Raw genomic sequence first — 15,830 nt, 5'->3', positions numbered from 1 at the left:
CTTTCGGTGCCCTCCCCGTGCCCTCCTGTTTGTGTGGTCACGGTTAAGCTACGTCAACATTTTATATTACTATTTATTTTTGTCTTATTATATCTATAAAAAAACAATATAAAATGTTGACGTGGCTTAACCGTGACCACACAAAACAGGAGGGCACGGAGAGGGCACCGAAAGTGGAGGGTAGACAATCCTTGTCCATAAACAATGGTAGAAAAGTCAGGCAGTTGCAAGTTCATTGGGAAAAATGAGATTTTCATTAAAGCATACCAGGGATATAAACAAAAAACTTTCAAAGTTTAAGCATCCTTCATTCTTTCTTTTGTTTGTATAACCGTCAAATTAACTTTCATTTCTATTACTTATATGAATCAAGCACCTTGAGTTTAATTTTTATAACACTATTTTTCTAATGATGTGAGTTTGATAGATATTAGTTCTACGGTGCGTGGTAGCAAAGGTCCTTGAATTGTACTCCACGTTTAGTTTTCGTTCTTAAACTCTTATATTAGTTTCTCACATCTTCCAACTTAACTTTGCATTACATGACTGGTACATACGTCAAATATGTCTTCTTTTTCGTCAAAGTAAAGGGCACAATGGTCTTTTCATACTAAAAATATAATTTTATTTTTGTTAAAAAAAGAGCTTGGCTCCTCAAAGTTAAGGAGGAGTTAGTCCTCAAAATACTTCATGGCCCGTCCACAGATTTTGGTGCTTATGATCAGAACAATTTATATTATAAATATAAATGTAAAGATTACTTCTGCAAAAAATCAATTTTATAAAATCGTTTAACCAAAGAAAAAAAAAATCAAACTTTGAGGCCAAATTGAACAAACAAACCCGCAAACAATGATTTGGTTAGGATCTATTTCGCCCATAGTTTTAGTGAAAATTGAACAAGATTGTTCCGTTATATCATTAGATTGACTGCGATTTGATTGGGAAATCGACTTAAACCAGAACGAGCCCTCCTCTAGGACTCATATTGATCTCATCACTTAACAAAGTAGATAATCAAGGATAAAACTCCTTAAATCTAAGGAAATCTTTCCCCTTATTGGAGGATGACCATTTGTTGAGGCCAAATTGCAATCTAAGACAAATTAGCAAATAGCAATGACAGATTTAGGTGGAGCACAATGAAGCATAACAAATCTTTCCCCTTAATAATGCATTATGCATGTGACAACACTGCCGGATAATTAGGGATTTAATATAAACAACAAAATTAAAGCAAATCCTTCTTGCGGTTGCCGTTCCTCTAATCTTTCATCTCTCTCTAATTTCCTTCAAGAAAAGAAAATCCCAAAAAATATAAAGTGGGAAGTACAGCCGGTTTGAACGATGCAATGTGGTGTCAATGTCAATCAAACAAAAATAAAAGAAAATAAAAAATATACTATTTCTAATTTATTACGGAGGAAACGACGTCGTCTTAGCTGCAAAACGCGTGTCTAGGAACCCCAAAAAAACGTTAACCCAAAATAAAATAAAATAAAAAACCCTACAAAAGTCAGAAGTCAGAAGGGAGTCGCATCTACTCTTCCAACGTTCGTTGGCTCCGTCTCCTGGCTCGACTCATGCTAAAATGCGCTGGGAGTTGAGCTGGTGACGACGTGGCGTGACGTGCCTTTTTATTACAACGCCAACGGTATAAAGAAACGAAGAAACATCTAATTTCCCTGCACTTGGCAAGAACAGAAAGATATTTTCTTCAATCCTGCTTGCTCAAATAATCCTCTGACGTCACGTCTGGGTTGAATTTTGGTTGTGCTTCTGCTTCTGCGTCTGCTTTTTGGGTTCAAAATCTGCTTCTGCTTTCTGGGTTCTGTCTGTTTTGTGCCACATTTGAAGCTGGGGATCACAGTTTTGGTCGAATTTTGAAGATTGAAGTCGGTGGAAATGGTTCTGATGAAGGAATTGTATCCTTTATATTTTTCCTTAATAGTGTTTTCTGGATTGTTTATTTGTTACCCTTTTATCTGGTTGCTGAGAAAATGCTGTTTGAACTTGATTTATGTTGTTTTACAGATTTTTACTTGAGGTGGTAGGTATTGGATTAACACAAACTTGAGCAAATTATGGTTTTTAATTTTGTTTTCTGTCACAAATTATGGTTAGTTTGGTAAATGAATGTACACGTCTGCACCCTGCATTTCTGGATTTTATTTTTATTTTTGTGGGTTTGAAGGATTCAGCATTTCCTTTTCTTTACTTGCTGAGGAAAATGAAGAACAATGAACAACAGTAAGGTAAAGTTTCAATCTTTTCTGTTAATCCTGGGGTTTATGTTCTTTATTTGGGATTCAAATCTCAAAATTTTCTGTTCTTCTTTTTCGTTATATATTTGGCTAATAAAAACTGAACGCTAATTCAAAGCTTCTATTTTTTTTCTAAATATATAGTCTTACACATATATAGTGTATATGTATCTGTGCTTGTATATATGTAGTGATTTTCTCTTATTTAATAGTCTGCATATTGTATGACTATATAGTGATTTTCTCTTATTTAATAGTCTGCATATTATATGACTATATGGAATCATGTCTTTATATATAAGCAGTGATTCAGTCTGGACACGAAATAGTTTGCGAAGAGATTCATGAGAGTTTTGTACTAAATTATTCAGCAAGAAGCACATTGTAGCATTTGAGAAACATTGGTAAAGGCTATGCCGCTATGGAGAGTTTTCTCTTACAGCTCTTGCTATACAAAAACTAAGTCACCTTTCCATTGAGGTTTCCTTAACTCTTGTCTTCTTCAATTGGGGACTTGCATGAAGTCGGATTGTCATGCCCATGTCGTTGGAAGAGGTAAATGCAGTTAACGAGCTTATGATTCTGTATTCTACTAAAATTCTCAGGCATTAGTTTTGTTTAGTTTTCACTTGTAAAAGAACTATGGAGTGATTGTTAACCAAACTTCGAACTGCAGTATCGAGTAGCCCAGACATATATGGTCATGAAGATGCAGGAACAGAACACAAACAGTACCGAAGGGGTGGAAATAGTAGAAAGTAAATCCTTTGAAGATGATTTATTTGGAAAGGGTCACTACAGTTCTAAAATTTATCGTTTACAAAGGTAAAACCAGTTCAGATTTGTCAGTTTAAGTTGCTATCGCTAAATTGTTTATTTAATGATGTTGAAGTTTGTTTCCTCAGTTAAAAAAATTACTTGGTACATTATTTGGTTCTGATTTTACCACAGCATCGATACCACCTATGTTCCTACGTATATGGTGGCCGTACTGTTTGTTTACTCTCTTTTCCATGAAGTGGATCATCTGTTTATACGTTTCATTGGGATATGTATTTTATGAATTCCAAGGTTACTTATTCATTCATTTTGTTATTCCAGCAAAGCTCCTGGTTGGCTTGCCACTTTTGCGCCAGCAGATGCTCTCATCATGCAAGAGGAAGCCTGGAATGCACACCCAAGATGCAAGACAGGTTTTCCATTCTTTCTTTAATTCAATTTTCATGTATCTTATTTTTAAACACACTGCAAACTTATTCTGACTTGGGTTTTGGTTGACTTCAAATGGATGGCCAATGGACAGTAATCAAGGTAATATTTTTTTGACCATCTCTGAAAACAATTGATACTTCATGTATTCTTGAACTTTTTTGAAATTAATGTTTTGGAATTTTGCAGTGCCCATACTTCACCAAGTTTCAGCTGACCGTCGAAACAGTTAACAGAGCTGACAATGGCCATTCGGATAATGTAAGTTTCTAGAAAAGTTTTCTGTTCTTTTATTTTGTGGCTCTGTTTGCAGCCAAAATTTGGTGATTTACTGTCTTTATCGTCCTCTTTGAACCCTTGTTAACTACAACCTAGGTTCATGGTCTAAGCAAAGCACAACTAGCAACCAGGGATGTGGAAACTGTTGATATTGCTTCATCTGCAAGGGATTACTGGAGTCACATAGTTGGCACTAACAACACCGACTTTTCCCAATTTACATCAACGAAAACTGGACGTGGTCCACTTTTAGAGGGCTGGCAGGTTGGAATAATCCCTACCATTAGTTTAATCTTGTATTAATTTATGAATTGTCTATTACTGACTGTGCTTAGTAATGCTTTTTACATGGATATTATGTCTTGCAAAATCGTACTCTCTGATTTGTATTCGACTTGGATTGGATTGTCTTCTAGGTCTAACGGCTAATCTGTTAATTATTTTTTAAAATTTCAGGACACGTTGGATCCAGTTATGACAGCCTACAAACTGGTCACCATTGATGCACCATATTGGGGTTTCGGCAATAAACTTGAACGAGCTTTGCTATTGGTAGTCTCTCTTAGATTTGATTATCAGTTATTATTTTTGTTATACGTTACACATCTTTGGGTTATGACAACCATCTTCCATAATACAATAGCTACACAAATGGCAGCATCACCCAACTAACCATTAAGTTATATTTATAAATAGTTGATTTCTTTTCATAGTTCAGGTTTGTTTTGCAGCAGAATGAGGCAATGTTTACTACAGTTGGAAATAAAAATAATGATATGGAGGAAACAAAGAGATTTTCTTTCTTATTTTCTAAGGAAGATGCTAAGCAGAGTGAAACGTTAATTTTATATTGGTTTTCGATTTTACCATGTGTGTGATTATCTTCAGAACATCTATACATATTATAAGATCTTGGAGTTCACCTTTTATTATACTTTTAACAGTGTCATTGTAATTGGGATACTTTTTATAGGGTGAAAGGGCTCTTTTCCTAGAAAGCCATCGGAATTGCTTTTCTTGGATTGATGAATGGTCTGGAATGACAGTTGAACAGATACGTGAACGTGAACGACATAGAAACTCGGAGGTATGAAGGTTCTTGTAATGCATATCTTTTAACATTCATTAACTATCCAAAGAAAAAAAAATGAAATCTGCATCAACATTAAATTGTATAGCTTTAAATAAAGTTGCATCTAGTCTATATGTGTTGGTGATAGAAAATTACATTTTCATAAGCCAAAGTATATATATATTTCTATTCCCTGCAATTTACTAAAAGTTTCAATCTGGGATTCTGGGGCATCTAGCCAATTTGATTAATGTCAACCTTGTAATTTCCAGTTGATCACCAAAATTGGAACTTACATGGAATTGATGACACAACGTCTATTCCTTATAGTTTCACAACGTGATCGATGTCAATCCTTCTTCTTTTAATCTGTTGTAATTTACTCTAGCCAATTCTATTAATCTAATTAGGGCAAAATTGAGCACTGAATTTTACATCAGACAATCTCAGTTTCACTTGACACTGCATGTTTGACCGAATCTCCCAATCCACACCATGTGAGGGACCAGATTGACACATTAAAATTTAAGATTAAGGTTGTTCAATTAAAATTGAGGGAGCAAATTAGAACTCTCAGCAAACTGGAGAAAGGTAAAGTGTACTTCCGTTTTTTAAATCAATCTTTCATTGTTTCCGGTCATTCAAATTAATTTACCAAAAAAAAAGTCATTAAAATTTGTAGTTAGTGACAATTATCAGCTTTGCTTCGAGTGTGGGTTTTTGTATGACTGTCTGGTTAGTTACTGCGAATTCCCCGTCTTCTATGCTTGGAAAATTGCAGACTTGTGTTCTAATTTGAAACTGAACCTTGCAGTACAAGTCAATGTCCCAATTATACATCATCAGTTCTTAATGTACGACTGCTTTTTCCATGCTACAGATCCAGGAACTTGGACGGCCAACTTTGGTGAAGAGCCGAGAAGATATCGACCAGAGATTATTACCTGAAAGCGAAGAAATTTATAGCGGGCAGAGACCTCAACTTTCAACTTAAATCCACTCAGCATGGACTCTGTTGACTTGGAGCAAAATTTTTATGCGTATGCTGCATTCGAACAACAATCACGGGCGCCCATCACAGAACAGTAGGCCTCACCTGTTTCGTATTACACTCTGCCGGGGGTGCTGAAGAAATTGTATTTGGCATGCCAGGGTCGGAGTTGTTTTCCTGCCGATTTGGCAGCATAAACTTGAGAGAATGTATAGCACACTTCATGTAACATACCCAGATAAATTATCAAAGAAAGGAACACCCAGTCACCCAGCTTGGAAAATTTCCGAAAGAATTGTGCATCAAGCATGGTGGAACCGTGGAAGGCACCACATTCATAATTTGGTTGCATTCCAAAATATATGCCACATTTACAAATAACAAGTTTATATACTGAGAATGCTGCAACATACTTGTGAACTTCATTTGGGGGAGGGTAGTGATTTTTGTACCCCTAGTTTCTACTTCTGGGCTCCTCCCTTGTTTATGCACGTTGATTCTCCTTTGATTTAATTAATCATAAGGCTAGAAACAACGGGAAGGAGTGTAGAACGACCTTTGATTTAATTAATCATAAGGCTAGAAACAACGGGAAGGAGTGTAGAACGAGAAAAAGGGAGTGCAAAAATCACTTCCCTCAGGAAAAAAAATGTCTTGAGAAACAAATGACGAACAATAATATCTTGATCCTTTCTTTTCTATGAGAAACAAATCATATAAACCATCACAGTCAAATTCACTTGGAGGAGTTGAAACCTCTCCCGAAATTCATAAAATGCAAGTATCAACAAGCAAGTTAACTAGCTCTTCCCACTTCACTCATCGTTTGATTCGTAAGGAAGTTGATTGAGATCCAAGTCTAGTTTTTCAGGAACAGTAGTGATCTCACCGTCTTCTTCAGCCACCGGTGCTACTTCTGCTGTCTCCGGAGCTTCTTCCACCGGTACTCTATAGTTGTGACATCTCTTGTGGCCTCCCGGAGCCTGACCTGTTGAGAACTTGCAGGGGCAGATGTTGCACACAAACTCTTTGGTCTCGTGCTCCACTGCTTCAGCTTCTTCTGCTCTTTCAAGTACTTGGTTACAGGTAGCGCTAGGGCCATTGTAATTTTCTCTTTCAGCATACTTCGCACCAAATTCCTGAGTTCTTCGTGAAATCTGGTAGTGGGTTTGATCATTTAAAGCCGTGTCTTTGGTGGGTTTTTTACCTGTTTTCGAAACCTCCTTCATCGCCTTTTTCAGCTTCACCTTCCAACTAGTCTGATCAACATTCTCATCGTTGTCGTCGTGACCATCATCATCATCATCCACAGAAGCCTTTTCTTTACCTCCAATGCTTAACTTATTCGGCACAAAATTCACACTCTCAGACCTACTTTTCTCCGAAGTTTTATTGCCTTTGTATCCACCAGGTGACTCTTCTATTGCCTTCTCCAATGCCGATTCACTAACTTGGTGAGCTGCATATTTACTACTAAACCCGGCTGATTCGTCTACATTCATGTCACTCAACGTTGCATCTGATCTTGTGACTCTAAACTCTTGAGGCTTCCTTGAAATTTGCTTGTGGGTTTGACCAAACAAGCTGAAATCTTTTTTGGGTTTTGCACCTCCAAAACTTTTACTTCCCTCCATGGTAATTTTCTTACTATCATCATCAAATTTGATGTTCTTGGATGAAGGGTTACCTTTGTATCCAACTGGTGACTCTTCTATTAGCTTCTTCAGTCCGAATTCACCAACTTTGTCTTCACCATTAGGATCTCTTTGGTAAGCAATCCTGCGTCTTTGTTCAATATTCCTCCAGTTTACTAAAAAAATTGCTGCATCATTGTCTGTATCTATGGTGTGATCAGAAAAACTACTATCACGATAGCCGTCATCATTGTCGTCATGTTCACAATCATCATCGGAGCCAATTTCGTATGAAGAAGATTTACTTTCTTCGGAAAGAGGCTGAACAGCCCCAGGAGGTCTGACACCCTTCCAGTCTCTTTCGCGATGGAGTCTCATGTGTCCGTGCAAGGATTTGATAGATGGGAAATCCTTTTTGCAAACGTAGCACGAGACTTCACTGCTGCTGCCGCCTTTGGAAGAACCGTGTTTCTTCTTCTGCTTAAACAATGCTTTGTTCTTCTTGGGAAGAAGAGACTGATTGAGATGAACCTTTCTGTGACCTCCCAAAGCTTTTCCATTTTGAAATCTCTTCCCACATTGCTCACAAACCCGATCTCCACTTCGATGATGAACATCACTGTCTAGTACTACTTGTTTACCCTTATGATAATCATCGCCACGTAGCGCTACTTGTTCTTCAATCTCTTGTGCATGTACATCATCATCATCCATGATTTCTTGATCTTCTTCTTCATAATCTTCTTTGAGGTCCTTGTTTTTCTCTTGGAAGTTTTTCATCAAAAAAAGAAAAACAATCCAAATTTGTTTTCAGCTAAACTGATAGAGAAGCTTATGAAGAAGAAGAAGCTGGTTGTATAAAAAAAAACTCCACAATTTTTTAGACCCTATCAAAAAGGTTCAAAGCCCTAATTGATTTTCTGTGAGTTCCTTGCCTTTTTTTGTTATTTTTTTTGGAGTGACAGAATCGTCCCGATTAATTAGTGGAAATTAATTAAGATTGATATGGAGTTTAATTTGTGACTTTTAGGGGTTTGGCTGAAATCTGTGATTATGATCCCTCCGATTATGAGTTGTGTCTAGATTAGTATGTTTGAGTATCCGATAAGTTTGCTGTAATTAATCTGCTGGGGTAAAATGGGTAACAAAATATTGTTGATTAGGGAAGATAACCGTTGGGGTTCAATTGTTCAAATAGGACTTTTTGTTTAATCTTTAATTGATCAAAGTTTAGTCCTTTTTATTTATTTATTTATGAAAGTGTAGTCCAATTGAAAATTCTAATTTGCTTGACTTTGCTACCAAATCGGATTCTTACCTGCTTTAAGGTCCCACGTTGACTCTCCAATCGGATATCTCTTTTATGTAGCTTGGAGAAAATTTTCAGTGTGTTTAGAACACGATAATATATACCAAATGTCATATATAATTGGAGTAATACTTGTATAATATCATATAACGTATTTCATTGTTATTGTTTATTCTAATGGACCAAAATTGCGCTCTCTATCTCAATATAATTCAAGAGTTTTGTTCTCATGATTGTAATGAGATTCAATAATTATATTGATGTTGACCCTAAAAACTATCAAGTCTATGTGGCGCACAGGCCGAGTAATCTATAAGCTAACTACGTCCTTCGGTTGAATGCGGGGCGTGCCAACTCGTCAGCCGAGCTCGGCCGAGGAGTAAAATTTGTTGATGTTGCGTTGGGTGCGCGGCTGACTTCTGCGTCTTGCGATTGCGACCGAAGAAGGAACACATCTCGGCCTCTTGGGTTCTCGAACCTGAAGACAAGGCTATTATTCTTACAAAGTTCACAAATCGTCACCGTCAGATTCGGCCACAGTGATGGTATTCGTCAGAGTAAACTCACGCCGAATTGACACCAAAGTGTAAGGGTACAAATACTCAAAGCGGATATATGTCTTAACAATAAACGTGGTTCGGCTGTCGGAATGCTGAACTCTAAATCCCACTTGAGAGTATCCAATCATAAACTAACTCGGCGTGCAATGTGCCGAGCTCAATAAACTGTAACACCTCACTTCGCCGAGAAGGCTAATGAGATAACCTCGACCAATAAGGATTCAGAAATCCTTTTCGACCGAGACTTGGATAGATAACCAATCACCCTTGACGCAGTGCTATCTATGCCAATTGAAGATGCTGCGAAACTGGCTGGTTCTACGGTGACAGTGCTATCTATGCCGACTAAAGATATCACTGGTTGCCTTCACTGTGCTGTTTATCCAAACTGAAGGTGTGTCGGCGAAAAAAAGAAAAAGAAAAAAGTCTTAAGGTTGTTGAGAGAATTTGCGCAGGGCAGTTGTGTGTTGAATTGAAGGGGGCTTGAACGATGCACAACCTCTTCTATTTATAGCACCATGTACTTTCTAGACCGAATTAAAACCCTACTCGGATTAGGATTTCTTCATCTAATCAAACACCATGTCGACCGGTCCTATTTTCACTATGACTTTGAACCCAGTCCTTTATCAAACCGGATTCACTTCTATCCATATCTTGCCGAGACTCCTTATTGCGCCAGGATTCAATCACTCGTCTCGCAGCATGACTTGACCGACCTAGGTTAGGAAGCCCATGAACTAAACGATCCACGGTAACCTTTTTGGAAGGCCTTCCTGACCGAGAATACATCTCGGCCCAAACCAATATTTTGGGCCAAACAATTGACCTATGCAATCTTGGGGTTTCTATTGATTTTCAACAAAATGCTTGAAGTCTGCTCATTATTTTGTAAATATGTATCTTAACGTTTTTTTTTTTTTCAATGAATGAAATATCATGCTTCTTTACTTGAATCAGTAGAGCTCGTGTGCAGCTAATCAATAGATTTTTTTTTTTTTAATCCAAACGAATTACGTACTGACAAAATACCAAGACGACATGAAATTAAGGTTATGTAGCCAAAGGAAAGGGTGAACATGTGATTTCATTTTTTTTGGGGGGGGGGGGGTGGATTTGATTTTTCGTCCCTCTGGTGTATCGAGGGAGGGATGGGTTGCACATGTGGCTACTTCTTATTGGTAGACAAAATTTTATTAGTAAATTTTTTAAAGTGACCAGCAATGATGGGTTGACATATCGGTAATTAACAGGGCCGGCCCAGGCCCAGTACAAGCAGGGCGACCCTCCGGGGCTCAAAAAAATTAGGGGCACCAAAATTATTAGGGCGGTATATTTATATATGTTTTTATAAGAGTATAAATTTATAAAATTTGGTTCAAAGACATAGAAATTTAACTAGAAGTTGTGGTTTGTCATTTGAAAATAATGAGAAGGTCTTGGGTTCAAAACACCATGTGTGCTTATTTACTCTCCATTTTTTACAAATTTCTTTTTATAAGAGTATAAATTTATAAAATTTGGTTAAATGATCAAGAAATTTAATTAGAAACAATGATTTTTATTGTTTAAAATTAACAAGAGGTTCTAAGTTTGAAATGCTATGTGCATGTTTATTCTTTTCAATTTTTTAAAATTTTTGTTTGGTTGTTAATTTATTTTTAGTTACTATCTATTAGTTATGTGGGTTATTATTTTTAAATATTCGTTTTAATTCAAGTCTAATCTTCAACAAAGAGTAATACGTAGACCAAATTTCCAAATTATAATACGTGTCATCAAAATGTTTAATTTAGTGCCCATTCATTAATAATACATATCAATTAAAGACTCGAGAACATCATTATTTTTTAGTACCATATTGACAAGGTTAGTAAATAAGAAAAAAAAAACACCTCACGATTTATTCAAAAACACATTCAAAGTTCAGATGGAAAACAAAACTCATCATCTATCTACTTGTAAGCCCGAAGTTTTTTTGTTTCCCTCTCTCAATACAAAATAAATTAGTCTTTCTGTGTTTCTAAATTATTGAATTTGTAGTGTTTTTCTAAGTATAATTTTATCGATGTCTTATTTGTGAAAATAAATAATTTTCTTACATGAAGTTAGGGCACTTTTTTTTACGTCGCCCGGGCCTAAAAAATCTGTGGACCGGCCCTGGTAATTAAATGGGCCATTCATGCAACGTCAAAGTATTTAACATATTTATATATTGACAGAGCTTCTACTATTTTACAACATTATAAAATGGAAGGGACAAGGAAAATAGGCACCTAGAGCAATATGGATTACTATGCCTAATTGCATAGCTAAGCAAAAACAACGTCGTTATAATCTTTGGGCTAATTTGGTTATATGGAAATCAGATTATGATGATTTATTTTTAAAACAAATAGTTATGTTGCCAAATAGTCAATCCTTTGTGAAATTGATCCCATTCTCCAATCTCCAGAGTCCAGGGGTGATTTTTGTAATATTGATCATCGATGAGTTTATCTCCAGATTCTGAAATAGGTAATTGTTTCCTTTCTTTCTGGTCATGGTTTAGGTAGTAGATACTTGTAAACTCGTAGTTTAATTGATTAAGAGCGTTCATTCTCACACCCAAGATATTCTGTTGTAATTTAAATGAATTTAGTGTAAATTATCTTGAAAAAACAAATTGACACCTAATGCATCTTTGATTGTTTGGTTGATATAGCAGCACTCAATTATAGGATTAAATTGAAGTCCTGATGATTCGCAGAATAGTAATTGCTGGTATCTTTTTTTTTTTTCATTAATAGAATTGCCGGTATCTTATTAACCATTGAGTTTTTTTCCTAGAACATGGTTATTCTAAACTAATTATATATTAATAAAGTCATTTTTGTTAACTAAAAAAGAGTAAAAAGATAACTCAGTTTCTTTCACAAAATAAAATCATGGACAATGAATTTAATACACACAAACTAAATTTTATAGTTCTTTTTTAAAGTCTCACCCAAAGGTGATCCTAACATCCTCTATTTAAAAAAAAAAAAATGAAAATTTCTCTCGCAACCACAATTAACCTTAAGCATTGGTGGGGTACCGACCAAAGGCTATCATACGGTCAAGTTAGTAAGCAATATAAGACTCGTGAACAAGAAAATAATGAGTATGCGATGATTGCGTAACCAGAGATGAACTCTAGATAAGTATATTTATATTAATTAGATGAGAGACCTTTTGGATATAGAATCCGTATTAAACAAGGAAAATCCAAGGGAATGTTTAGTATTAGATATTGTGTCCTCTTAGGAGTGATTAGTTAAGGAGCACGCTAATCTCTAAATTGTAGGAATATCTGAGAATATACGAAACTAGTTTGATCCCCAATCGGATTAGGTTTTCGTGTCTTTTGGATCCTAGATTGTAGGAATCTCCAAGAATATACGAAACTAGTTTGATCCCCAATCGGATCAGGTTTTCGTGTCTTTTGGATCCTAGATTGAAGGAATCTCCAAGAATATAAGAAACTAGTCTGATCCCCAATCGATTCAAGTCTTCATGTCTTGCTGAAAAAGAATGGTCAATCTCATCGAGTTTGGTGAACTTCGCCTATATACCTTTTCCGTAGCACAACAGCACGTGGTGGCATTACTGACCCATTTGAGCAGCTCAACTCGATTGAAGATATTTAGTTCATGACTTGACTTCTGAGGTACACCTGTTCTGATCCGCCTAACTATGGGCTTAGAAAATTATGATCCTACAATAACTCCTTATAAAACGTTGTAAAAATTGCTATTTAAGTTTGTTGTGGGCCATTGATTTAACGAAAGTTACAAGTTAAAGGTATACATCACAAATGTTCACCCTTAGATAGTATTCTAGTATATCCGAAGTTTGAGAGAAGCTCTTGAATTTCGATTAATAACGATGATAAGATGATAGTGCTTAAAAGGTTTCAGAATAGCAATCCTAACTCAAAGGGAAAACAAATAAGAAATTCTTTAGTGAAGCGATTTGTTAGTGATTTATAGATAGTTAATTGTTAGGGAGGAGGGGAACCGGAAAATAACAAACTCACATCAGGATGCATAGACATGATTGTTTCCCGCAACTACGAGAAAAAATTAGTTATTTACTCTTTCTTTTTGTTTGAAAAAATACAGTTAGTGAATTACCAAAGAAAATTAATTGGGAGCGCAGTTGCGCTCCCCTAAAATCTAACTAATCAATTAGTAAATCAAGCTATCTATCTACACATATAGACATACAATCTAATTCGAACCGTCATCATCCTCCTTAGGAGGTTTGTTGAGATCCAAGTCTAATAATATTCTACGACTTGCAACGTGAATTGTTTCATCAGTCCAATGTTGACTTCCTGGATCTATGATCACACAATCTTCACGATCATCGGCCGATGCAACTTTGATTTTAGCTGAATCTTCAAGTCCATTGGTCGATGCAACTTTGTTTTTAGCTGCTGCTGCAGCTTTTAGAACTGGTCCTCCTTTATAGTAGTGAGATCTTTTATGGCCGCCAAGTGCCTGCCCTGTTGGGAACGTCTTTAAGCAAATAGGGCATACATGATGGCCTTTGTAGCCATCTAAGAATTTTCCTTTCTTTGATTTGGCATACTTGTAGTGCTTGCTTGCAGAATCAATATAACTATCACCGTCCGAGTACTGATCAGCTGAAGATAAGGAAGAAGATGGAGGAGGAGACTGGGCTCTTTGGCGATGCGATCCCATGTGGCCACACAAGGATTTCATTGATGGGAAAGTCTTGTTGCAAACTTGGCATGAGAGCCTACTGTTATTCCAAGAAGGGTATTCTAATAACAATTGTTGTTGCTTCACCTTAAACTTCTTGTTGTTCTTCGGACCTAGATGGCGTTGAAAGTGGATGCTTATGTGACCTCCCAAAGCTTGTCCATTCCGAAATCTCATACCGCACTCGCTACATGTTCGACTTCGATCTACTGCCTGGGTTTTATGACCATTATATAGTACTAGTTCTTTACCCTTGGTATCATCAGCACCATTCAGATATTCTATCAAGATTTTCCGTTGAAAGGTCTTCATGACGAAAAGAATAGGTTCGAATAAGTCGAACCTAAACAAAGTATGCAACTGATTGAAGGCGCAGATGTAGAAATATAGAGAGCATAGAGAAGAATTTAAACCTTGACTTTGAGGTACGATTTGAATCGTTTTCTGAAAGTATTACTTGATCTCTGCTCGAATGAGTTTTGCTAAAAAGTTTGGGAGATGATGGCTATTTATAAGGGAAGGCTACTAGAGTAACGGCCAAATAAACGGCAATCCGTTTTGTATTTGGACTGGGATTCGGTGGGTCCATCCATCGATTTTCAAGTTTCCAACTTAAAATAGGAGTCGTAGAGTGAGAAAGACAAAAGGTTAAGTTCGGAGAAGACGAACCCGGTTATGTTATGTTATATACAACGTGTTTGACCAGATAAAGTCAAAAGGATATTTATAGTAGCTACTATCTTTTGGGTACGTCTTTGTGTAGGGGGTTTGCTTGGATACTTGGGGTAGGAAAGAAATATTTGAGGATCCAACAATAAATGTTTAATGTGGTTGTGGGTCACGTGTGGGATATTTGAGATTTTTTAATGTGTTTGAAACACAAGAATGATACATCATGTATCATTATAACGAGTTGCTTGCATATGCTGGGCCAATCCGACACAGAATGAGGCCTCATGCAAAGTTATAAAATTGCCAAATTTTCTTCTATGATCTATATAAAATTACCAATTAATCGTAACAAAGATGTTCTCGAGGTCATCAGATGACCAAAGAATGTATGATCATCACTCACCATTGGATTTGATATCAAGGACGGAGAATGAATAAATACGATTTTAGTGTTTTAATCTTATCCCTTGATGTCAAATTCAAGGATGAGTGACTATGATATCAAGCAAGCTAAATATACGTAAATGCAAATAACCTCATTTTTCCTTTTTCCTTTTTCTTTCATGTCCCTTTCCTTTCCTTTCCTTTCCTTTCCTGCTTACTTGATGAATATTCATGTGTTTTGATGCCTGTGGCATTCACTAATTGCAGGACCGTTTGATAATTATTTGAATCTAATTTTTAGTACTTTTTTATTTTTTAAGTTTTTGTTATGTCTTTGTTTCTCCCTCCTCTTTCTCACGAACACCAATCTAACATTCTTTATAGAGTAGTTAGGCCGGTACTATACCGACGCTGACAAGTTTCTTTTCTCTTTTTTTTTTCTGTGTTGGACGTCGAATTGGCACCTGACATTTTTTACACAAGGAAAAAACCCAAATCTTTTCTGCTACCAGATTCCTATACACACACAAACAGGGACAAGTAAAAATGTGCCGTTCTCCAAAAATCGTTGCCTTCTTTTAACAAACACCTTCTCCCTACCCAAACCCTAACCCTAGCCCTATTTTCTCACTATCAAAACCCATATGTTCCTCCTTTTCTACACCACCATTCATTCCATACTTCTTACGCACGCACCATCAAACACAA

The 15,830-nt window shown here is 36.4% G+C and overlaps 3 protein-coding genes across 3 annotated transcripts; 1 reads left to right on the top strand and 2 right to left on the bottom strand.

Moving 5' to 3' along the window:
• The first annotated feature begins 1,607 nt into the window (after window positions 1-1,607).
• Window positions 1,608-6,110, top strand: LOC126615124 (uncharacterized). The gene is made up of 10 exons (XM_050282877.1): window positions 1,608-1,925; window positions 2,789-2,819; window positions 2,941-3,089; window positions 3,366-3,457; window positions 3,568-3,575; window positions 3,663-3,734; window positions 3,849-4,016; window positions 4,209-4,304; window positions 4,726-4,839; window positions 5,705-6,110. The coding sequence occupies exons 1-10, from the start codon at window positions 1,906-1,908 to the stop codon at window positions 5,816-5,818; spliced, it is 864 nt and encodes a 287-aa protein (XP_050138834.1). The 5' UTR covers window positions 1,608-1,905; the 3' UTR covers window positions 5,819-6,110.
• A 520-nt stretch (window positions 6,111-6,630) lies between these two features.
• LOC126616954 (uncharacterized) lies at window positions 6,631-8,163 on the bottom strand. Its single transcript, XM_050285059.1, has one exon. It carries the CDS (start codon window positions 8,161-8,163, stop codon window positions 6,631-6,633), a length of 1,533 nt encoding a protein of 510 aa, XP_050141016.1.
• Window positions 8,164-13,568: 5,405 nt separating this feature from the next.
• LOC126616953 (zinc finger protein ZAT3-like) lies at window positions 13,569-14,378 on the bottom strand. Its single transcript, XM_050285058.1, has one exon. It carries the CDS (start codon window positions 14,376-14,378, stop codon window positions 13,569-13,571), a length of 810 nt encoding a protein of 269 aa, XP_050141015.1.
• Between the last annotated feature and the right edge of the window lie 1,452 nt (window positions 14,379-15,830).

This window comes from Malus sylvestris, chromosome 3 (genome assembly GCF_916048215.2).
Source record: "Malus sylvestris chromosome 3, drMalSylv7.2, whole genome shotgun sequence".
Lineage (NCBI taxonomy): Eukaryota > Viridiplantae > Streptophyta > Magnoliopsida > Rosales > Rosaceae > Malus > Malus sylvestris.
This window is presented reverse-complemented; position numbering and strand designations above follow the sequence as displayed.